Source organism: Dipteris shenzhenensis, chromosome 8 (assembly GCF_047967505.1).
Source record: "Dipteris shenzhenensis isolate YYH24624 ecotype China chromosome 8, Dip_SZ_1.0, whole genome shotgun sequence".
In the NCBI taxonomy this organism is placed as follows: domain Eukaryota; kingdom Viridiplantae; phylum Streptophyta; class Polypodiopsida; order Gleicheniales; family Dipteridaceae; genus Dipteris; species Dipteris shenzhenensis.
Window position 1 is genome coordinate 7,955,263 of NC_141603.1, and position 23,730 is coordinate 7,978,992.

At 41.2% G+C, this 23,730-nt stretch overlaps 1 protein-coding gene across 1 annotated transcript; it reads left to right on the plus strand.

Moving 5' to 3' along the window:
• Positions 1-2,935: 2,935 nt before the first annotated feature.
• Positions 2,936-22,832, plus strand: LOC147899049 (bifunctional 3-dehydroquinate dehydratase/shikimate dehydrogenase, chloroplastic-like). Its single transcript, XM_087377970.1, has 10 exons — positions 2,936-3,311; positions 5,115-5,220; positions 5,425-5,640; positions 13,023-13,369; positions 14,701-14,764; positions 15,452-15,560; positions 20,081-20,215; positions 20,327-20,475; positions 21,852-22,014; positions 22,137-22,832. The coding sequence occupies exons 1-10, from the start codon at positions 3,106-3,108 to the stop codon at positions 22,184-22,186; spliced, it is 1,545 nt and encodes a 514-aa protein (XP_087234096.1). The 5' UTR covers positions 2,936-3,105; the 3' UTR covers positions 22,187-22,832.
• Positions 22,833-23,730: the final 898 nt, after the last annotated feature.

A 23,730-nucleotide genomic window follows, 5' to 3' on the forward strand; every position in this document is an offset into this window, starting at 1 on the left:
GGCATAAGGTCCAAATTAATTGGGTGAGACACAACTTATTACCATAAATCTCTTAAGAGAGCACAAGGATAATATTTAACACTCCTACTTGGTTAAAAGTCTATAGAGAAAGTCACATTATGACAACTTGAAAATTTTATTAGGTGTTTTAGTGTACTAAGAAACACAATTGTGGTGGACATTCATGTACCATTCCAAATATGACCCAATCAAGCATGCATAGTGTGTCCTCTACACGACCACTGGGTCATCCTGGCTGATGATCCTCCCAAAGTCTTGGAGTACGCTCTAGCAAGAGCTAGAATTGCCGGGCCCTAAAGCCCAGCTAGACGCCGTGATTGAGGGCAAGTCTGTTCCTGGTCTCCCAAATACTCATGAGCGTCGTTGCCCTTAGATAGGGCCATGTGGCCGCCAGTGTGGAAGGAGGGTTCCACATGTCACCTAGGAGTGGGATCACCCATTTGGATCCCAAGGAGAATTGGTTCATCAATGCTTTTTCTTAAAATTAAAAGGCTGATTAAAAAAAAAAACTACAATGCTTTAGGTACAAGAAATCGTATATAAAAACAATCCTAAGGTTGCAACTGATCTTTTTGGTGACACTACAATACCCATGTTTATTATGATAAATTATTCATAAAAGCAAACATTTGGCACTAGATCCACACTATGAAAAGGGCCCGAGCTTGGAAATCTATGAAAGAGAGGGCATGGATGTGATTTCATGACATTGTCTTTTCTAACAAATTACTTTCTAAGGCTTACATTCAACAAAGGAGAGACGTGATTGTGATAGCGCTTTATCATATTGGAAAACATGTGTTGACCCATTCAACTTAGCCTTTCTAAGCATAACAAATGCTTTTCAAAAGAATCCGAGAATAGGTATGTACTCTCAATGCATGAAATAAGACTGGTCTCGTGGACATAGTAAGCTTTTGTAATGTTAAAAAAAAGTGTATTTATGAATGTGTAACATACTTTTTGATGGAGACCATGATTTCTAGCCCTTAGAAGCATCTCCCTTTGAGGAAATTTATAAGTGGCTAGGAAAAGTATCACTCAACTTTATACAAAACATTAGTTAATGCTTGTATCAAAATGAGAACTGACTTTAATTGTCACTTTTTGTATGGGGTTAGAGATGTTCTATGGTAACATCTATGAATGTCTTTTTCCTCTTACTTTTAAAATTTACACACTAACTTGGCATGGGTTTGGTGGAATTGAAGCCTATGTAAGTTGAGTAACTATAGTTTTGGGTGGGGTTTCAAAGCATACATCAATACCACCTACTCGTAAATCCTCATGTTCACAATTAAGTTTGGTAAGTGCATATCCTTTTCTAGTTTCATAAGAGGGATTTTGCATTAGAGAACTATCCATGAAGTAGCCATTTATTGAAATAATTGAGTTTCAGCACTTTTAGACTAGTACACAAGACATAAAATTGTATTGCTAGAAAAACACAAACTCGAAAATCATGCATCTAGCATTACACGTGGAAGGCTAGGATGTGAGGAGGATTGAGGATGTCATTGGTGACGTAAGACCTCTGACCAAAGCTGGCATGTGGCCCATTATATATTAAGGCTACTTTCTCAATTGATGGCAAGAAGCTCATGCTCTTTGTGCTTTTCACGTTGGCAAGAAGGGCATGCTCTTTTTGCCAAAGTAAGGAGGAGTAGGGGATATAAATTACTTGATTTCTCTGCAATTGGGGAACGTGAGATGTGGGTGACATAGCAACGATATAGTTGGTGGAGGGTCAAGAGTGAGGGGGTTGGCAAGTAGATGGTGGAAAAGTCTAAGTTGAAAGGAGGTTGAGCAACAAAAGGTAGTCTCTATTGGGGTTTAGTATGTGCAAGAGTCGGTTGGACAACATTGCTGACGGAACTAGTGTCGTGTATGAATGTGGTGTAGAGGAAGGAATTGCCAAGTGAGAGACATGCTTTGCACGAGAGAGAGAGAGAGGTTGCCTCTTGTTAACAATCTCACATCTCTTCATGGATGTGTGCTCATGTTCAACGTTTTGTGAATGTTTGCTACTTAGGATTAATACAAATACTTTCGTGCGCATGCATGCACGCATTTAGTTGACAATGGCATATTTCTTCATGGTGAAGACTATGAGAATATTAGCTACTTGGGATTGAAGACAAACCATGTGCATAGATGGGCACATTTCTTTTTGTGGGTGTGCTCACGATCAATGTTATCTTAATGGTTACTACTTTGGATTGAATACAAACACTTGCATGGGCATGCGTGTGGTGCAGACATACATGCACATACACACAAGAGATCAGGATTGATGAGCTAAGATGCTAGCATCCTAGTTGGCACTTGGCAGCTCTGTCAGGGGTTGCTTACTTTTTGTTTCAGTCTGTGAGTTGCATTCTGATGCTGTGTGTGTTGAATTTGAGGATGAAGAGTAGTAGTTGTGGGTTCTAGGTAAGGCACTGGCCGTAGTGTGCTACAGCCTCATCGAACTGAGGTGAATGTGGAAGAAGTCACTCCCAACAGAGGTAGGGAGGAGAATGAGAGGGCGGGAGGGTTGGAAGCCACTTGGAAAAGGGGAGGGGGGGAGGGAAGAAAACAAAGAGAGAGAAAGAGAGAGAGAGAGAATTTATAATAAACATCAAGTGCTCCTTCTTTCTTCTTGAGAGAGAATTTATGATAAAAATCATCATGATTTATACGATCTCCTCCTGCGCCTCTTCTTCTTTCTTCTTGTTCTTGTTGTTGTTGTTGTTGCACTAGGCATACATAGTGTGCTAAAACCGCCTTGAGTAGAGGTGGGAGTGATGAACAAATGGAGGGAGCAGAATGAGGAGGGTGAGGGGGCAGGGGAGGGTTGAGTTGGAAAGCACAAGCCAATTGGAAAAAAAAAGGAGAAAAAAAAAAAACAGACATTTAATGAGAAACATCATCATCAACCTCCTCTTCTTCTTCTTCTTAATCTTAAGCCTTCTTCTTCTTCTCCTCCTCCTTTTTGTTCTTCTTCATGGCTATGGTGGTGATGCAGCTCAAGCTCCTCTAACCTTCCTCTCAAGCTTCCTTCCCCCCATTGCTCCCCCCCCCTTTCTTCCTTCTTCCCCAGCTATGGCTGCCGATCGCCCCTTTTGCCGAGTCTGTGCTTCCCTCACTGCCTCCTCCGTCCCCGAGATGCTCCTCCAAATGCAGCTCGCCTGCTCCAAAGGTGCTGACCTCGTCGAGCTCCGTATTGACCACATTTCTGGCCTCCAGCCCCGCACTGATATCCCCGCCCTCCTCTCTGCCCGCACTCTTCCTGTCATCGTCACTTACAGGTAATCGAGCTCCAAAGTGTAAGCAAAACTTCGCCTTTAGGGATTTTGGAGCGACTTCTTCTGATCCCCGCGAAGAAGAAGAAGAAGGACGCGACTTTTTGCTAAATTTTCTGAACCGCGAGAGTAGCATGGGATTTTTTGTATCAGATACAATGAATCACTGTAGAATCTCCGATTGATCGATCCTGAGGTTTATGTTCTTCCAACGTCGACGGCTTGAATGCGCTATGTTTCATAATGCAGCTTCCTTCATTTCGAGAGAATTTTACTAAGGATAGATCAGAAAATGTGCGCTCGGCTACTGAAAGAATGGATTCGTGCGCAAACTTCGCTTCGATGCAATGCTCTCATTTGCTGCGGGTTGTAAATGGACTGCTTAAGAGAGAATGAACGAACTGCATACATTAAGCTTCTGATTTTATGCGAATTGTTCTCTTTAATTCCGCTTTCTATGAAGCTACTATTTGGTTTGTTTATTTGCGCTGATTTGCAACAGAGTGGGACAGCTGCAGTTCTTTTAGGAAATTATTTTATTCTCTTTCAGGATTTTGACTTGTTGCAACGCCTTGTCGAGTGTCAGTCATGTCAATTACTTTCGAATTGGTCTCTCCAGGCCTATTTCGTTCCGGGTTCTGTCTCGGAGAGAGAAGGTAAACTACCGCGGCGTACAGTTTCTCTGAGTTGAGGCGGAGCAATTTGACGTGGGATTTAATGTTCCTGAGAGGAAGAAAAGCGCCGATTGGAAGCGCAGAGTAAGGCAGAGTTGGTGGTGGTGTGTAGAGCGAGTAGCCGCTGTAGGAAGCGCGGTGAAAGGCAATTTCGAGGGTATACTTATGGCGTTTGCTGGAAAGCTTCTGCTGCGGCAGCGATGAGCCGTGGCGGGCGAGCAAAAAGAGCAGAAACGGGTGAGGTCTGGAGAGAGAGTGTGCAGAGGAAGGGAGGGAGGAGACGAAGGGAGCGAAACGAACGGTAGGCGAGAAGGATGGAAAGTAGGCTTATGACGTAAGAAGCTACGATATTGTCAAGAAGCGCAGAAAAGGGATGTCAAGAGAGACAGCCAGGCATTGTTAAGGGATGAGGACGGACTTGCAAGACGTGTCCAGGGAACTCTGGCATGCCGCCGCATATTTATTAAATTCTCTCTTTCTTTCAAAGGCTTGTAGCGAACGGTCAAATGAGCGAATCATGTTGAGTGGATGGTGCGAATAACGTGTGCCAGGCCTGTGTTTTGATATCAGCTACGACAGCACGAAGTTGCTCAGGAGACGAATTTGACAGAACATGCAATCAAAAAGCTCCGCGTCTCGACAAAACTTGACACGAGACTCTCAGCTTTTTGGATATTATGCATTTCCTCAGCATCTTGTTTCCACACTCCAAGCTTTTTGTACGCTCAGCTTTCAGATTAGATTAGCTGTTTGTTTGCATTTTCTGTCAAATCCGTCTCCTCCACAGCTATCAAACGCTTAGCTCTTTGTTCATGTCCTCCCAAATTCTCTCTCCTCACACTTTTGACGGTTGGCTTTTTCCAATCCATCCTCCACAGCTTCAGACGCTTGGTCAAATTCTGTCTCCTCATCTTCTTGTTTCTTCTCGATACTCTTTCGACACTGAGCTTTTGTTTCCATTTCCTGTTAAATTCAGTCTCGTAAGCATGATACTCATGCAAATGCACACACACACAGACATACCCCTCGGCCCTTTTGACGTTTTCACATTTTTCTTAACCTTTCCGTCGCTTCTTCGTCTCTTGTTATGCTTTACGTTTGTCACTCTTTAACCTTACTGCTGCCCTCCATCTAGGCCTAAATGGGAAGGAGGTCTATACGAGGGAGACGAAAGTCAACGGCTCGAGGCTCTTGCGTTGGCCGTGGACCATGGCGCCGAATACATAGATGTCGAGCTAAAGGTTCGTTCTTACAGTCGATGTGATGTCTTCTTTATGGGTTCCTTCCCCCACACGTTCTCTAATTACTATCCTCCTTTGCTCGTTTCTCTTCACTCATTCTTGCTTTGCCTTGATTTTTACCCTCTTAGCCACTTGTTCATATATCTAACTTGTAATCTGTATGGCAAGCACTGCTAACAGCAGTACCCCAACATGCATGTGTAGGTTGCTGCAAAATTCTCGGCCACTCTAAAGAGAAAGGATACCAATTGCAAGATAATAGTCTCTTATCACAGTTATCAAACAAGCCTCACAGCTGATGACCTTGGAACTCTAGTAGCTGGAATTCAATCTGCAGGTGCAGATATTGTGAAGATTGCAGCAACGGCAAACAAGATTACTGATGTTGCTCCTATGTTTCAACTCCTCTCTCATTCGCAAGTAAGCGTGCCGAATGCTCACCTCAGTTTAATTGTTGCATGGCTATATGCCTGTATGTTTAGAAGGGAACACAAACTTTTCTACATTTTTTAAGGACGTGGTATATTCGGAATCCTTTCACACCCAAATGGTAGTCTATGCTTGATTCGTCTGAGGTCTCTCCCATATTGTTGCTTACTAACTAGGTTTCTTTTTTTGTGTGTCTTAGTCTTGTGTGCCTCAAATTAACTTATTTATGTATTTCCAATCAAAAAAATGAGTCGTATTTATGTCTATTTACATGTACATGTGTGCATCAGAGTTACGGGGAACGGGGAAACGGAAATGGGAACGTTTCGGGATTTTTGAGAGGGGGTGAAACGGGAAACGCCACGTCATCAAGGGGGTTTAGAGTAATGCATACACACATTTAGAGTGCTCTACCTTCAAAAAAAGTGCACAATAAGCTATAGCTCTACCTAGTACCATTAATATTGATTGTAACTTTGAACTTTGGAACAAGTTACAAAATGGAAAAATGATTCATGATTCATTATATTTAAGAGACCAGTCACCAATCATGATTCATAAATTGTAATTCAGCTTTCAAAGCCTAAATGTCATAGTAACAAAAAGAAAGCTGAAACCCAAAAAAGGCTACATCGAGGATCATATCATATATGATCAAATAATAAGCTCATCCTCATCCTCATCATGAGACTCAACCTCTGCTCCTCATCATCATTCTCCTCTACTAACAAATCATCATCATCAGGTGAGTGGGCATCATTTGGGCTATGAAATCCAATATATTTGTCATGCGTATACTCGTGTCTCATCTTGTTAAGAAAATGCAAGTTTGCATTAACAAAGACAAGATCATTGGCCCGTTGCGTTCGCAGACGATTTCTCTTCTTTGTGTGGATATGGGCAAAGCTACTCCACAAACGCTCACAAGAAGAGGAGGTGCAAGCTTGGCTTAGAATGCGGATGGCAAGCTTTTGCAGCTCGGGGGAATCAGCGTAACAGCCCCAACTCGAAATCTGAAATTCCAAAACTCATAAATTTCAGATTTCTAATTTTGTATTAAATAACAAATTACAAGTTCCTAAAATCTGAAAATTAAAATGAGTTAATATTACCTATCATGCTGTGCATCTGGCCATCCATACATGCCTTCCTTATTGCGATAATTGGCAAGCTGGTCTTTTATCCTCCGCCGTCCATCAGGAGTTGGCACCATCTTTTGAAGAGTGAGGTTCCAACCACGAACAACCTGTGCATCACTCTGTTGTGCACTTGCCTTGTGTTGAAACTCCGGGGGTCCAACACAAAGGCAGCTGCATGCATGGGAGAGTAATATTGATTCCATCTGCTCACAGCCAACTCTTCCAATTTCTCAACCTTTGGGGATTCTTTTCTATTTCTCTGATATTCTCAATCATCCGATCCATCCCCTCATACACCTTACCAAGAAAGGCATATCTCCATCAACTCGGTTAAGCAGCTTCACAATAGGCACACATAGATCAACAATGTGAGATGCATCAGCCCAAAATTCATCACTGCCTATGCACAAGTCATAACAATAAATTCCAAGAGCCTGCCTAGAAGTGGGCCATGTATCCCACTCTGGGCTTGCCACAACTTGTTTCAGTGCAGGTCTCATTTCAAGGAGCCTGCGAAGCATCAAAAAGTTGTATGCAAATCTTGTCTCTGCATACTTCAAAAGCTCCTTGTTTGCAAATTTACGGTACAAAGCAAGAGAAAAATTATGTCGTGTGATGAAGTTAACCACCTCTTTTCCATTGTCAATAATATTCTTGACCCAATCCAATTTGCCAATGTCTTTCAATAAATTATTCAAGCAATGTGCTACACAAGCACTCCACTGGATATGAGGATTCTTTAACTTCAGCCTCTTCACGAGCTTGGAGTTAATTACATTGTGAGTTGACGCCGAGTCAAACAACACAATAACCTGCTGCCTTATTGGTATTTTCCCCATCTGAAACAAGTTGCAAAACATTAGACGGCCCCACATATTCCATTGCATCTGCCCACATTTGCATCAATACAGGTGCTGTTTTTTGTTGCACTCCACACTCTATGGAGTGTATGTAGAGTGCAGATCCCCTACAATATGCAAGGATACCCTCTAGTGAGTGACTTCGCACATCACTCCATCCATCTGCAACCAAACTTACCCCATACTTTACCCATTTCTCTTTCACAGGTTTAATAGCTTGCTTAAGTGCCACCACCTCATTCTCTAGAAGCTTGCCCCTCAAAGCATCAAATGTGGGAGGGGTATATGTGGATCCAAATGTTTTGATTTCTGACACCATCTCTTTGAAGTAGGGTGATCTAGCAACATTGAAGCTAATCCCATTGGAGTAAAAAAATCGGGCCACAGCTGCATCTACTTGTGCCTTCCTTTACGGATGCCATGATGTGTAAAGACTGCCCTGCCTATGTGAAGTAGACCGAGATGTAGCAGGAATATTAGCAGGAGCTCCATGTGCACTCGCAGAAGAAGAAGCCGTAGTAGCAGAGGGAAGAGGACTCCGAAATGCAGTGGCCTGCTGAACACGTGCTGCATGAGCACCTGAAGAAGCTCCTACACCAATGGAAGCCATTGTCTTTGCCCTTTTTGTAGTGGGCAATACTTCAACCTCTCTTTGCAACCTTTCTTTCTCTTGTGGTGAGATTACGGAGCATAGCCCAATCCCCCCATCCTTAATGCCAAGAAGATGACATTTGACCCTATCAGGGTTCCCTCCTCGCTCTAACTTGCGAGCTCCTCCTTTCTTGGAGTCATACTTGCCTACCAAATCAACTTGGCTCCACCAATAATCCGATTGGGTGAACTCCTTCTCTTGCTGAGGGACAACGCTTTGTGAAGCCATATCCATGAGCAAAAAGAGCACTTGTACAAGCTGCAATAGATCAAATTTCAAAGGGAAAAGCCAAGAATCAATGGTTGCAGCCAAAAAACAGCAAGATGTTTGAGGCAAGAGAAGCATAGAGAAAGGAAATGTGCTCACCAGTGACCAAAGCCGGGTGTCCAAAAGAGCAGCCACTCGTAGGGTTGGGACTCGAGACTCGGGAGAGAACCAGGTGGGCAAGAAATCGGGGGGGAGAGCAGCAGGTAGAAGGGCAAAAACACGCGACGGCGGGCGGCGTTTTTTCCTAGTTTTGCCCTCTTTTTAGGTCAGACCCAAAACAGCACCCGAAACGGCGCGTTTCGGGTCTGAAACAGCGTTTCAGATGCCGTTTCGGTGTTTCTGATCGCCGTTTCGGACTGTGTTTCGTGTTTTGGGGCCGTTTCACGTTTCGGGGGGTCTGGCACGGCCGAAACGGAGTTTTGGGTCTTTGTTGCGCCGTTTCGGCGTTTCAGCGTAACTATGGTGTGCGTATGCATGCTTGCGCACCCCTGCACATATGCATCTATTATCTATTATATGTTAATAGGAAGCAAAGAATGACACACAGATTGTGTAAACATGGAGGTTTGATGGAGTTCGAATGCACGTGGAGTTCTAGGCAAAGCACACGGAAGGCTCTTATTTAGCTAGTTTTCTTCCTGTTTCCATGAAAGTGGAATGTAAAGCCCATGGATACTTCCTAGTCTCAGCATGGGCCCCTCTTTCCAACACACTTGACCTCGCTTTCCTTTGCTTTTCTACTTTTACTCTCTGTTGCACTCGAAGCCTTGTTCCTTGGGTTGAACGCAGCCATGGGCTGTTTGCTCATGCTCGCTATTATGTCTTTCAATGGAGAAATTTATTTCCATTGTTCTGGGATCTGTATATAATACCAGCATTGTTGTAAAAAACAGTGGAATCAAGACCATAGTCACAATGAAATGTGTTTCATTGTAACGAAACGCTTCAAAACTTGTTCTGGGATCTGTATGTCATACCAGCATTGTTGGAAAAACCAGTGGAATCAAGAGTCAAGACAAAGGAATGAATGTAGATCATTGATTTTTTTACATTGCTTCTTGGCATTGATTGCAAAAATAGAAGGCAAATGAATAACTCGCAGGGTGCCATTGTTTGAAGAGCGTGACCAGACCTTTGTATATACAGGGTAGAGGGTAAATAGATGGCAGCTTATGCTTGGGTACTGATGAGAACATAACTGTAGCTTTGCTTACTGAGTTTTTTTTCTTCTTTTTAATTTTCTCATTTATTAAAAAAAAAAATCCCTCTGTTCTTTTGCTTGTTCTATAAAATTTTAATTTGTAAGATTGGATATATTTTAGTCTTATGAAGGTATATATAGACGGTAAATAGACCTTCATAGAACATGAAAGGCCTACTGCACGGCTTCTTAGGTTCTGAGAGACTAACGCAAGTTTTGGGTGAATGTAAGGTCATTCATGCCCAACAAAGTATTTTGAACAGTTTGGCATATGCAAGGGCACAAGCATTTGTCTTGCACAAGGGAGATCTTCCAAGACTAGTGATTGTAGCCCGTGGCTTGCCATAGGTTAGACACTAGTAGCACATGCATGCGCATGGCTTGCATAGTACATGCATGCGCCGAACACATGCACGCACACAGAGAGAGAGAGAGAGAGAGAGAGAGAGAGAGAGAGAGAGAGAGAGCATGCAAATGTACTTGATGAAAGTATGTGTATATAATTCTGAGAGAGAGAGAGCATGCAAATGTACTTGATGAAAGTATGTGTATATAATTCTATATGTGTGCATGCATATGTACTTACATACATACGAATACACCAAAAACATTGGTGATTCCAGAGTGTTGAACTCCATTATCCCTTTAACTTGCGAGCAACCTTCCTTCCTTTCTTAAATATTTTGACAGAGGAGAAAACTTTGCACATTCACAAAGTTTTCAGGCTTGTATACGATTTTAGTATCCTTAAATAGCATTTCTCACAAATCCCAAGTCTCTTCTTCATGGATATGCATAACTTCTAACTTTGTCTTTAGCCTTTTAATGCTAAAACCCAATTGTCCTAGTGACCTAGGCTGAAATCCATACATATGAATCGGTAGATACCTTCTTAATTTGTTTTTCTTAAAAATGAACTTTCATAAGCTTGGGAGGCTTAAGATGAGTTGATTATGGGGCAAGATGACTCTTAACGAGTATGTTGCGACTTATCATGAAGCCATGCTAAAGTTAAAAGATAAGATGGACTATCATAAGATCAGAGGCTTCATTAGATGTCATAAAAAAGATTGCAAAGTAGAAGTGGTACAGATACACAAAGAATATGATGATTCTAGAAGTTGAACAAGGACTCCATTACCCCTCTAATAAGATGAACTTACAAACAACCTTCCTTACTTTCTTAAATATTGTCCCCTAGGAATATGAAATCTTGGTGAATATGAAGACTGTGCACATTCACCAAGTTTTCAGGGTTGTATAAGATTTAAGTATCCTTATATAGAATTTCTTACCATCAACTTTGAATCCCAACTCTCTTCTTCTTGGATGTGCATAACTTCTTTAGCGTCGTATAAATACTAAAACCCAGCTGTGCTATTGATTTAGGCGGAAATCCATACATTAAGATAATTTAACTATAGCCTGTTGCTACATTCTTATAAGAAAACTCTAAAATTGGTAGATACCTTCTTTAATTGTTTGTCTTTTACTTACATATACCCTCTAATGTTTGATCAACCCTCTTTTTGTAACCATCCAATTGTGGATGATTGAATAGCATATCCAATCGATAAAAGGAAGCTCTCCAAAAGTGAGTGCCAAACTTACTATCCCTGCTGATCCACCTAGAAAATGTTTTATGGAACAAAAGGCTTCTTGGATACAAAGGGTGACACATCCTATTAAAAGCTAAAAGTGCTAAGTGGATCCAGCAAATCTCTCAAGAGAGCCACCTACCATCTTTGACCAGCATTTAAGAATGACAAGGTTATCTACTTGATCTCTTGCAGCTGTCAAAATTATTAAGCTCTCGCTATTCTAACAAATAAGACACTGGGCATATCTAAATGTCCAAGGGTAGTCTATGTGTTCAAAGTGATTCAGTACATAGACACCAAATGTTTTATGGATCTGTTGACAATCCTTGTGTGCGCACACCAGAGTTTCATGAGACGTTACGCTCTTTCAAAAAGACAACAATTTTAGCCATTTCTCAATCAAGATGTCCAAGAATATGCTATTAATTGCCAAAAGGTTATGTACTTTATCTCCTGCAGCTCATAAAATTATTAAGCTTTTGCTATTCTTACAAATAAGACACTTGACATATCTAAATGTACAAGTGTAGGCTATGTGTTCAAAGTGATTCAGTACATAGGTACCAAATATTTTATGGATGTCTTGACAATCCATGCGTGAGGCACACCAGAGTTTCATGAGACTCTACACTTTTTCAGCCATGTCTCAATCAAGATGTCCAAGAATATGCTTTTAATTGCCAAAAGTTCCCAAATTTGTAAGGAAGAATGCCTTAAGTTACGTGGTCTGCTGCAGCTACTACAGATCCCATTTGGCAAGTGGGACAGGAACTTTATAGCTAGCTAATCTAGGTCATGGAGGGAGCATGAATTTGTGTGGCCATTTGTAGCAAAATGGCTCATTTTATGCAAAAGATAAAGAAAAACTACTTAGTCGCAAGAATGTTTGCTAGGGAAGTTTTTGAGTTACGCATGCTACCACATGATGTGCATTGAGCTAAATTGTTGAGGAAGTGTGCTGCCTATGGGAGTATGAGGTTGCAAATGATGCACAAAGGCATGTGGTGAGAAATGGAGACCAATCAATCCGTTCAAATATTTTAGGAGGGCCTGATCTACATTGCGTGTGCTCCTTAAGCACATTTGTATCCAGTCTGTAGTACACAAGCTTTTGCAAATTTCATGCAAAGCCCAACAACACTTCAGTGCAAATTCCTTGCTCAAAATGAATGCCTATCTGTGTGAGCGTATGACTATGTGCTTGCATGACAACCTACAGGTCTCTGAAATTTTAGTTGCTAGTCCCTGGAATGCAGAATGAATCTTATGCTTTGTAAACCGTATGGGAGACTGTCATGAGGTTAATTTATCTGACACCATGAGCTTGGGCATGTAGACATGCTTTGTGCTGATGCAATTTGGAAGGTCGAATCAATAGAGCATGTGTCCAGAAGATACCTGCACTCAGGAAGCATTACTTGAATTGTAAATGTGCGATCAATATGGATGGAGCTCCTCTTTTTATTCAATGGCTCTTTGTTACAGTATCAATGAGCATCATCATAGTGAACTGAATTTGGTACATTTATAGGTGCTGACTAACAATTTTATTTGTAAGCCTGATCGCAATGGGTTATTCGGGTTATGTATGCTATTAATGCTTCAAATCTCTGGATTGTTTTGATAATTTCAGCCTTCTATACTGTTGTGCAGGTTCCAACAATTGTTTTGGCCATGGGTGCAAAAGGACAAATAAGCCGACTTCTATGCCCAAAATTTGGGTGCTTTCTAACATTTGGTTCCCTTGAGTCTGGTCTAGAATCCGCTCCTGGTCAGCCAACATTGGTGGAGCTGACGAAGGTGTACAGATCAGGGCGTGTGAACCCAGGAACGGAAGTGTTTGGGGTTATTGCCAGCCCTGTTGGTCACAGTAAAGGGCCTGTCTTACACAATGCGGCCTTTGCTGATATCGGCTTCAATGGAATTTATTTACCTTTCCTGGTGGATGATTTGACTGAATTTTTTAAGGTCTATGCTGAATTCAACTTTTCTGGATTCAGGCAAGTGGCTGAAAGCTGTTCATTTCTGATAGTTAGATCTTCTCTTTGTAACCTTGTGACCTCTTTTCTAAGGTGCCTTCATACATGCCTTTTGAAAAGTGATTCTCAAGTCGTGTTACTAGATCAATTATGGCATTTTTTGTTGGATACTGACGAACACTGGCATATTGGAAGTCAAATTTTTCCACATTTTCTTGAACAGTTATTATGTTCCTCAGTTAAAATAATGTATTCCTGCTTAGCACCTCATGAGCATTATGGGGTGCTCTTTTGAGAACTCTCATGCACTCTATAATTTCAACCTGTTCCATCCGGGCCTTTTTTCCTCCTTAATGATGGTGTTGCTTGCTATTAGAAGGCATGTCAACATGTCTTCTAGTCATTGTCTTACTAGGTGTCTTTTTCTCAGAGTAGATGCTGCGGAGGTAGCGAGATGGTTATTGCATATGTATGGTGACTTACATTACTCTGTTGTGTCATCCTCTCTAAGATTAAAGTAATAAACCTTCTTTCCATGATGATTATTATCTTGCACGTTTTCTGATGCCAAAGTTTCCCAATTGAAGGAAGACTTTGTGTGAGATTAATAAGCCACTTGAAGCAAAATAGTCAACTATTTGTGTTGATCATGGTTTGTGACCTATTGGAAGGCCAGACCCATTGTTAGAAGCACTTGCAGTAGATCAAAGAAGAATACAGCATGAGGCAATTCCCTTGTATACAGGTCATCTTGCAACATCTTGCAAAATGTGGATGCTTAACATTGGTACTTTGCTTTGTGCACGACTCTCTATAACATTAGGACTATGGGGAGGGTTGACTATTTTAAACCAGGACTGAGTTAGTTAGGTAATCAGATAAGATTTGAGGGGGTTCTCTCAGCAAACGTTACTGAAATAGTTAATGTTATATAAAGTTGACATGCGTGTGCATGTGGACATGGACATTGTGCAGGGGTGTTCACATGGGTGGACTTGCAGAGAGAGAGAGAGATATTAACGTCTTCAGGAGGCCTCACAGGCCTATGAGACAAAGTACATACCAAAAAAGAGTAGCTACTACATCTCTGAGTATTAGAGAGAGAGAGAGAGAGAGAGAGAGAGAGAGAGAGAGGGAGGGAGGGAGGGAGGGAAGGAGGGAGAGATAATTTTATTATTTAAGGGCTAGCATTGAGGTCATTAGAATTTTATCAGAATTTCTTTCTACTCTAATCTACGTCATCTGATAAATCTAATAAAAACAAACTGGACCCAGTAAGGTGACTAAATGGTTTAAATAAGCATGGTGAGGCCCCCAAGTTACGTTCTGATCAGTCGTCTTCTTGTATGCAGCATTGGTCTTCCTCACAAAGAGAGTGCCTTGAAAGTTTGTGATGAAGTTGATTCAACTGCTGAGGTAGGATCCTGTTCATTGAAATTATAAAAATTTGTACATGCAGCAGAACATCTTGAAAATTTAACATATGCAAAGTCATTCCCTAGAATGATATAGATTATCATCTGTGATTTAACAGTTATTCGGCAAACTGAAAATTTCAAATAGTCCTTTGGCTAGATCTTATAATTATGTAGCTCTAATTTGAAGTGGCCTATTACACATTGTTTCTTGTCTCATTTAACATCAAGAGCCTTCAAAGGGATGTTTTATTTTTGGAGAAACTGTTTTTGCATACTGTCATAGATATAATGAAAATGATTAACCTTTATGGGTTATGACATTGCCACCTGCAAGACTTCATCAACAGTGCTATTATTTACTTTAGAGAACGCTTCCATAATGCCCCATGTTGCATGATTAACCTTGCACAAACCTGTCAGAGTAGGGTATGTGTCTTCGCAAAATACAATCATCGAGCATTTGACAAATTGTTCAAGTATATAAAAGGAGTAGTCTTGACAATAGGGAATTTGTGTTCTGCTTAAGGACATCTTTTGTTTGTGCTCTCAACGTTGAAGGCTTTGCTCAAAATTTTTGGTTTTCTTATGATCTATGTATGGACTCAACTTTATGTACCAAATTTGACCAAATTCTACAGGCGAAAATATCTTATGTATTGGCTTGTCTTGGAAATTATGCATGCAGGCCATTGGTGCAGTCAATACGATAATTAGGAGGAAAAGTGATGGAAAATTGATTGGATACAATACCGATAGTGAGGCAGCCATCTCAGCAATTGAGGATGGCTTGGCAGGTTGGTTTTTAAGCAAATACAAATTTACCTTTTCTAGTTGGCTAGTAATTTCATATTCCTTTCCACTGTTCTATTTGTACGAATTTCACACATTTTAGCTACTTTGTTGTGACGCCGATTCAAGTGTTGGCATGTGGATAGCCATGCCAAGCATTTTATGGCTAGATTGCCAAAGGTATTGTTAGTGACACGGTCCTAGGATTACTAGTCACCTTATGGAAATGGTTCCAAAGTTGCCAAAAAATAAAACAATGGGAGAGTCACTTGCCTTGTTGGGGTTTGCCTGTAATACTAACAACTTTCATAGTCTTTCAGTGGTTCATCCCATTTATGTTGATGTATGGTGTGAACACACGTTTGATTCTTGAGCATATTTAAAATATGTGACAATCACAGATTTGTTCCAAAACACATGATGATGTCATTTTGATCTTATGTTTTTTTTTTGGGGGGGTGTGTGTGTCTCTCTATACGCGCACACACATGCATGCACGCGCCCACACATGCCCACACATGCCCACACACATCTACTTTGATGGCCTGTTTGGATCCTTAAAGAGATGATTGATTCTACATAGTGCATTTGTATCATGCTGTTGAGATGCACTTTGGGGATAATCTATTGGCTCGGACATTGATGATGCTGCAAGGGCCAGAAACAAATTTGCACACAAGCATGGATGAAGGAATCACTTGAATTTTGAGTACTAAATCAATTGCAAGGATGTGGCACTAGCGGATCTGAGTGCAATATTATTTTCTAATCGATTCCCTAATTTCATCAGTGAGGATGTAGGTCCCCTTCAAGGGATGTGAATGTTTGTTAGCTATGAATCATGTGCTGCTAACCTGTAGGCTGCATTCATTCGGACGTGCATTCAGAGTGTGTGTGCTCCAGGCTTCTACAGAGGCAATATGCCTATTTTCAGATTGCCTAAGGAAGCATTCACTTAGTGGAAGGTGGACTCTGTGTGCTCACGATTCCTCCTGCAGCTAGCATCGTTTGTAGCAAAAAAGAGCGATGGACGAATGCAAATTGGTATGATAATAGACAATGCATTAGTTGCTCAAAGGTAAGACAATTCTTGAAGAAATAGGTATTTGCAACAGCTCTGTGCAAGGAAGTACAAATGGCATATGCAGAACTCTACATATTCTATCCTTTACAGACTCAACTCTCAACTCATCATGTGCTAAGTATCAAATGGCTATCCATAAACATTCGTGGCTACGCCACAACTCACACAACTAGCAATGTCAACACCTACCTGATAATCTACAATCTCAATGAGTCAACCTTGGAACTCAGTACTACAAATCTCATAATTGGAATCACTCCTTATGTACTCCTCACCCTTGATGTTTAATGTGCACGTGTCTCGACTTGATATTCGTCTTCCATTGCTATGGTAGATTCTCTTGAGACTTGGATTTGGATGTCACTAAGATGTATCATGCCATTCCTTCAAGTGTCTTTCATTCGGCATGACACTTTAATCACAATTTGGCTCCTCACTATCGATTGGTCCAGATGACTCGTACATTTTCAAATTGGTCTCCTTGTTCAGCATTTGCTTCATTCGACTCTTTGCTTCGTTGGACCCTTGTGTTCTGGGGGTTCAACACTGCCCCAATTTTCACTATAGCCATGTCCTCATGGCTTAAATGTCTCCCTGCTGGGTAGTGAGATGCTTCATGTGTTTTCATTCCACATGGGAATTGGTGGCTCCCAACACTTGTTCAAAAGACCATATCTGCATGATCTCAACCTTTCATCTTGTACTAGTGGTGCTTGGCCAACGTGTAATGTAAGATCCACTCTCTGCTTGTTTGGGGAATTGGCATGTTCACAATTGTGTCCAAGAGAGTGGTTAGCTGCCACCTTTCTTACCTTTCCTGCCTTTTCAATATGGACCTTGTCCATCGGTGTTTATTGGACTTTGAGCGCAATGGGAGATACCAGCTCCCTCGTTTGAACCTCCAAATGCCCCGAGTGAAGGTCTGCTGACAAAGTCTATTGCCTCGTATGAGGTGCAGTAGGTTGAACATCAGGCTTGGTCTCGTAGTTCTCTTCGGGTTCGGTCTTTGGCTCAATTTTCCTAAGATTGATTACCTGATTGGCTTTTTATGCATAATAATGCTCGTAGCTTGGTGATATGTTGTTGCTCCGTTAGGCTATTAGTTGTTGGATTCGCTGCTTTGTTTGCCTGATGGGAGCAGTTCTAGGCTTCCGCTCCTTGAGTCAGCTAGGTGTTGCTGGGGGTTGGTTTGGTTGGAGTGGATCTCGTGTGCTCCAGAGGTTGCCTGTATCGTGATGGTGGTATTGCTGCCCCTTTGGTTGTCAAGTCTATATCTTGTTCGTCTTTTTGTTGGGCATCGGTTTAGGAGGGCTTAGAAGGCTTGGTCAACAGCTGTAGTAGCTTCTCCACTTTGGCCTGAAGTTCATCATGTTGTTGCCGAGTGTTCTCAAAGAAGTGGGATGCCTCGTCAGTAAACTTGGTCTGTGATTCTTTCAGTTTAGACTGGGAGACGGGCACTTCGTCTATGTTGGATCGACGTAGGCCTCTGTAATTTCTGTTTGAGCTTTGAGATCCATGTTTTCCTTGTATTTGGGCCAAGTGTTCGTCGGTTCAGCACTATGCTTCCTCCTTTTGATGACTTGTTTTGTCTTAACAAGCTTGTCCTTAAGCGAATTGATTTCTTAGTTTTGCTTCCTGTTCTTGTTGGGTTGCTTGGGCAATGGCTTCTTTGGTTTTCCCCTCCTCTTTTTTTGGGTTGCTTCGGCAATGGCTTCTTTGGTTTTTCCATCGTCGATCTTCTACTGCTCCTTTTCTGCTTCAGGGTTGCGCATGTTGTCTCGTGCCTTCGAATGTCGGCTTGTACTTGTTGCAAGTCGGACTCCATCACACCAAAGGGGATGGAAAATCTCTTAGACTTGTGCCATGCTTGCTGCACGATCATGAGGTACACATCACAATATTGCTTGAGGTCCTACTCGAGGGAGTTGGTGATGTTGATGCGAGGGATCATCGGCAAGCCATCTTCGTATGGAATTGGTTGCAGCTAGTGGCCTGAAGGCCTCTTCCTCAACTGGCTACTTCTGCTTGTCTTTTGATCTTTGTTGTTTTGTGGCAATTCTTCGTTCATTGGCTGCACTAACTCTTTAGGGTTTGAAGGCAGTTCGTTGAATAGTTCTTCTTGCACAGCATTCATTGTGGTTGGCAGCTCCCCTGTGATATCTTCTCTGTCTTGTGCGAGTAGGCAAAGGTGTGTCTTGACTTGGCATGCTTTTTGTTTGCTGGTTTTTAACTTCTCTGCGCCGTAAGTAATTTTGCCGAGCTCCACTTTCGCTCTTCTTGCTGCCTTGAGTGTCTTTTACTGCTTTCTTGGCACACGTATCTGATGTTTTAAGCTAGATTCGTTCTGATAGAAACTGAAAGAAGTTTTTGGCTTTGCATTCTTTTACCGGGTTGATGTGTAGTCTCAATGGTGACTCACGTGTTGTGGGAATCTTGAAGGAATGCCGATGGATGCTCCACTTTGTTAGGAAATCGTTCATCACATTTGGCATTTGCCGGCTTTTGTGATTCGTCATCCTTGATCAGGAGTTTGAATGTCGAGGACACATCTGCTTCTTTGATGGAAATTTGCTTGCCTACGATCTGGAACGTAGTGTCGATGGCATCTTTTGCTACGGCTGGAAACTTGTTTTCTTGGTAGCTCCTTGGATGTTCAAAGGCTCATTTGGTCTAGCCATTTGGTGGGCGGTGGTGGCTGAATGTTGATGCTCATCGTTCTTGGGTTTCTTGGGTGTCGGTGATGTCTCCTTCTATTTCCTTTGGGAGGTGATGTCAATTTCGGTTTCGCTCATCTCCTGAAGGGTTAGCTTGTGCAGGTTTTGCAAAACTAAGGAGAAGTTGACAGCAATTGCGAGCTTCTGTGAGTTTTGGAAGGCTAGGGGGTCGTTTAAAGCAAATGCAAATGCGAATGCAGGCTCTCTTCTTTGATTGTGAAGAAGAATGCATGCAGGAAAGCTTAAATAGTGGAGGGTTTAGATTACCCTTCCGCATCTGTCTGTTAACCACCAGCTCCCTCCCTCTTAATTCTACAATGTCCTTTTTTATGGCACCGTGGGTTTTTAATGGCTCAGCTTTTGAAGAATCTTAGCTAGATTTTGGACCCCCCACATCCATGATCATATCCATTTATACAGTTAATCTTGGTTTGATGTTACACTGTCAAGCTTCCAATGTGCCCTGTCCTCTCCCAGCAGTTCGCTGGATGACTGTAGTTCACTCCTGAGTATTTCTTCTATTGTTGTTGGTTCCTATAAACTGAGTATTTTTTGCAGTACCTTGCTGCTCTAAGCTCTCTGTTCATTACCGTTTTTCATTGTGCATTCACAAGTGTTTGGAAAAAGTTTCCTAGATCTATCCACTCTACAGAGATTGAAGTTTCTAGACCTCTATGTCTGACAGTTCATTTCTCTCTTCCTGACATATTATCTTCACGCCTTTCAGAGCAACAAGGGACAAAGGTAAACTTACTGCAGGGGAGGCTTGTCGTGGTCATTGGATCTGGAGGAGCAGGAAAAGCTATTGCATTTGGAGCAAAACAAAGAGGAGCACGTGTGGTTGTTACAGACTATTTTTACGGTATTTCCTATGTACTCAAAAGGGCTGTAAGAACCAGCATGTGGTTTTGATTTTTGTTGAATAATATATTCTATGCTGAATTGTATCCTTGGTTGTTGTGATGCATTGAAGAGAGAGCAAAGGTACTTGCAGATGCAGTGGGAGGAAAAGCATTACCACTAGAGTTATTGGATGAATTTTGCCCGGAATCAGGAATGATTTTAGCTAATGCCTCTCCAGTGGGCATGCACCCAAACGTGGACAAGTCTCCCATTGCGAAGGTGTATTTATGACCTGGAATCTCTCTTGGTTTGAACTTCACTAAAAGAAAAGGATGAAAAACGTCACTTTCAAAGTAAACCTGTTGAACGAAGCTCGCATATGTTAAGCAACCATGGGATGCTGTGCAGGCAAAAAATGATTCTCTTTGTTAATAATGGAAAGATGTTTTAGAGGTAGATGTTGGAAAATGGTGATATTTTTCTTGAATTTCCTATGAAAATACAGATACGTAGGCATCCCTTGAAACAACCTTCGTTTCTGGAGAAATGTAGAAAATGAGCATCGTGGTAGATTTCATGTAACTAGCATCTGATTTGGTGTTGACTCCACACGTATGGATGTCTTAGCCTGTAGTCCATTTCATGGTCATGAAGCTTATGCTATGAAGCTGTATGTGTGGACTTTTCTGAATTGAAGATTGCATCTGTTCCGGTAATATCAGTCTGAGAAAAGCCTCAGCTTTTGTGGATACACGCCATATTCTTCTTGAAACAAAAACACAGCTTACTACCGTTGAATGGAACATTCAACTACCAGGGCCACATGGAAATTTGTATTCAAAAAAAAAAAAAAAAGCAGAGGGGAGTTTCTGATCACGAAAACTTAATTTTGGGCATATGGAAACAGTTATGAGAGTTGACACGTCTGAAAATATTGTCGTTGTCAACCTCGATAGTCACTGTCATAGTTCTGAACAAACAAAATGAGTCAGAAAAATGGTCTGGTTTGTGGCCGTATGGGATACAGAGGAGCACATGCTGATCTGATGGGGCTGGAAAATGAAAGATCTTTTCAAAAAGGGATATTTGATTCGCTCATTCCTATAGTCCTGCTCTATGAATTGGTGCGATGAAAACATTTGTAGTGGCTGATTTTCTGGTAGTAGCTGCACAAGCATAATTTTTGGCGTAAACGCTTGGTGATTATGACAAGAGCTTATTGGCAAAAATTGTCTATACAGACAGCTAATCATGACAATAAGAACCCATCCTGAAACGTAAGGGCCAATCTGTGAAACCTAGTTGTGTCTCTGATACAAAAAAGGTTTTGTGCTTGGTGTCCTTAAGCTTCTTGCTCTGTTAAATTTTTTGTCTTAATGGATAGATGGAATTTTCATGTATGTATGTATGTATGTAAAACTCGAATCAGTTAGAACTAATTGACGACATAATATGCTGAAGATTTCCAAGTTCCAAGTGGATCAGGTAAGCTTAATCTGGAAGAAAGTTTGGAGATCACTAACCTGGGATCAAGTTGTGAACATGGAAGATACTTATAACAATATGGGTGTTCTTAGGTGGACATTAGGTTTTTTATAAAAAATGTTGTGCTTTTGAATTTTGTCCTGAAAGTATTATGAAGTCTTCTTGTGCAGAAAGCTTTAAGGTCTTATTGCCTGGTCTTTGATGCGGTTTATAATCCGGGAGTGACTAAGCTTCTACAAGAAGCATCGGAAAGTGGGGCTGCAGTAGTGAGTGGGCTGGAAATGTTTATACGGCAGGCGTCTGCTCAGTTTGAGCTTTTTACTGGTCGTCATGGTAACATCAGCTTTTTCTTCAAAACCTTTGTCATGGTTTTTTTTTTCAGTTTTGCACCAAATTTCATCATGGTTTAGGTTTTGACACTGTCCTTGTTTTGTGTTATGCATTTTGTTGCTAAGCTCCTGAGAAGCTGATGAGAGATATCATATCATCATTCTACATTCGTTGAAGTTCATTAGCCCATCTATAAAGAATGGGAAATGGAGCATCTGCTGGTGCTTGCATTCTTGAAGTTGTCAAGAGCACTGATTATTATTTATGCTCATAAAAGATTTGCAGTCCTCATAATAGAACAAAGGGCTTATACGGATGTAGAGCCTGTAACTTTAGGCCATTGCAACTCTCCCAAGAACAATTGTGCACAGGGAAGATAGGATACAGAGGTGGTGATCCAGCAAGCTGTTAAATTGTATAAAACAATGGTTTGATACCTAAATGATTTAGAGCGAGAGCCTTGGAACGAGCAACACATGGCCTACAGGCAGCTGCAGGAGGTCATAGTCTTTGGAGCTATGTATCTTAGTTGAACTCTATGCTCTTATGGTCTCTGTTTTAGTTCTTCAGCACCATTTTGAGTTCTGTTGTCCACAGTAATAGAAAAAGATGGTTACTTACGTTGACCTCTGTGCTCTTATGGTCTCTGTTTTAGTTCTTCAGCACCATTTTGAGGTCTGTTGTCCACAGTAATAGTACAAGATGGTTATTTACCAATATTGACTCCCATACTTTGGCACCAACTGGCATTTTGACAACAAATAAATATGATTTATTTTATATGTATCATAAATAACTTTGTAGAGGTTATGAATACTAAAGAGAAACTTGGGGCTTCTCCATGTTTATTTTTTACTTTCTCAAATATATTTTACCCTTTTCATGGTTGGGGATGCCTGAGTCTACATTCAACTATTCAGTACTTATTTCTATGATTTTAGATGGCTTTCATGTCCCATTATATGCTAGACTCTATTGAAAATTCGTTTTGATGTTTGTAAATCATAACCTGAATAATTTTTATTAAAGCTTAAGTTTTTCTTTGATTGAGTTTGCTGCTAAAATGTATATGTCTGAGTATGTCGTGAAATGTAAATAGTTTACATTTTTATGATTGTTAGTAATTTTGGAATTCTTACATGTTCTGAACTTCCCCAAGTTCGAAACTTTCCGAGATCTTTTGGAACTTTGAATGCATTTCAGAGAGTCTGGTAATCATGCAGGTAAAGGAGGTGAGTATGAAGATCCTTCCAGGTGGATATATCAAGATTGAATTACGGAAGCATAGAATGTCTTTCTGTTAAATCAGTTCATAAATAAAATGGCGGGTAAGGCAATGCCAAAGTCATATTCCCAGCTGATTTTTGATATGATGTAGTTTGCTGCTGCTTTCAATCAGTTATTGGCCAACAATTCCTCTCAACAGTTGACGAATATAATTCAGCCTGTGGATTTGTAAAGATTTATCGTACCAATCCAAAGTTTCAAAGAATCACATGCAAGAACCCTATGATGTTTTTTGCATCTATGGGAGCGTCATGTGTCGCTTTGCTTACTAAACTATTATCATTGGAACAAAAGGGACCAGGCATGCTTAGAAGAGGTGAGAGTAAACATTAATCAGAAAGCTGCTCCCCACCCTCAGTTTCAACTTAGGGTGAGGAGCCTATGAGGGAGGGAACTGCAACTAAAGCTTTGCTCCAACAGAAGGGAATGCTG

Coding starts and splice junctions, on each gene's coding strand:
- LOC147899049 (XM_087377970.1), top strand. CDS start 3,106: ATGGCTGCCGATCGCCCCTTTTGCCGAGTCTGTGCTTCCCTCACTGCC. Junction 20,216..20,326: donor TGTTACAGACTATTTTTACG/GTATTTCCTATG, acceptor GATGCATTGAAG/AGAGAGCAAAGGTACTTGCA. Junction 20,476..21,851: donor ACAAGTCTCCCATTGCGAAG/GTGTATTTATGA, acceptor CTTCTTGTGCAG/AAAGCTTTAAGGTCTTATTG.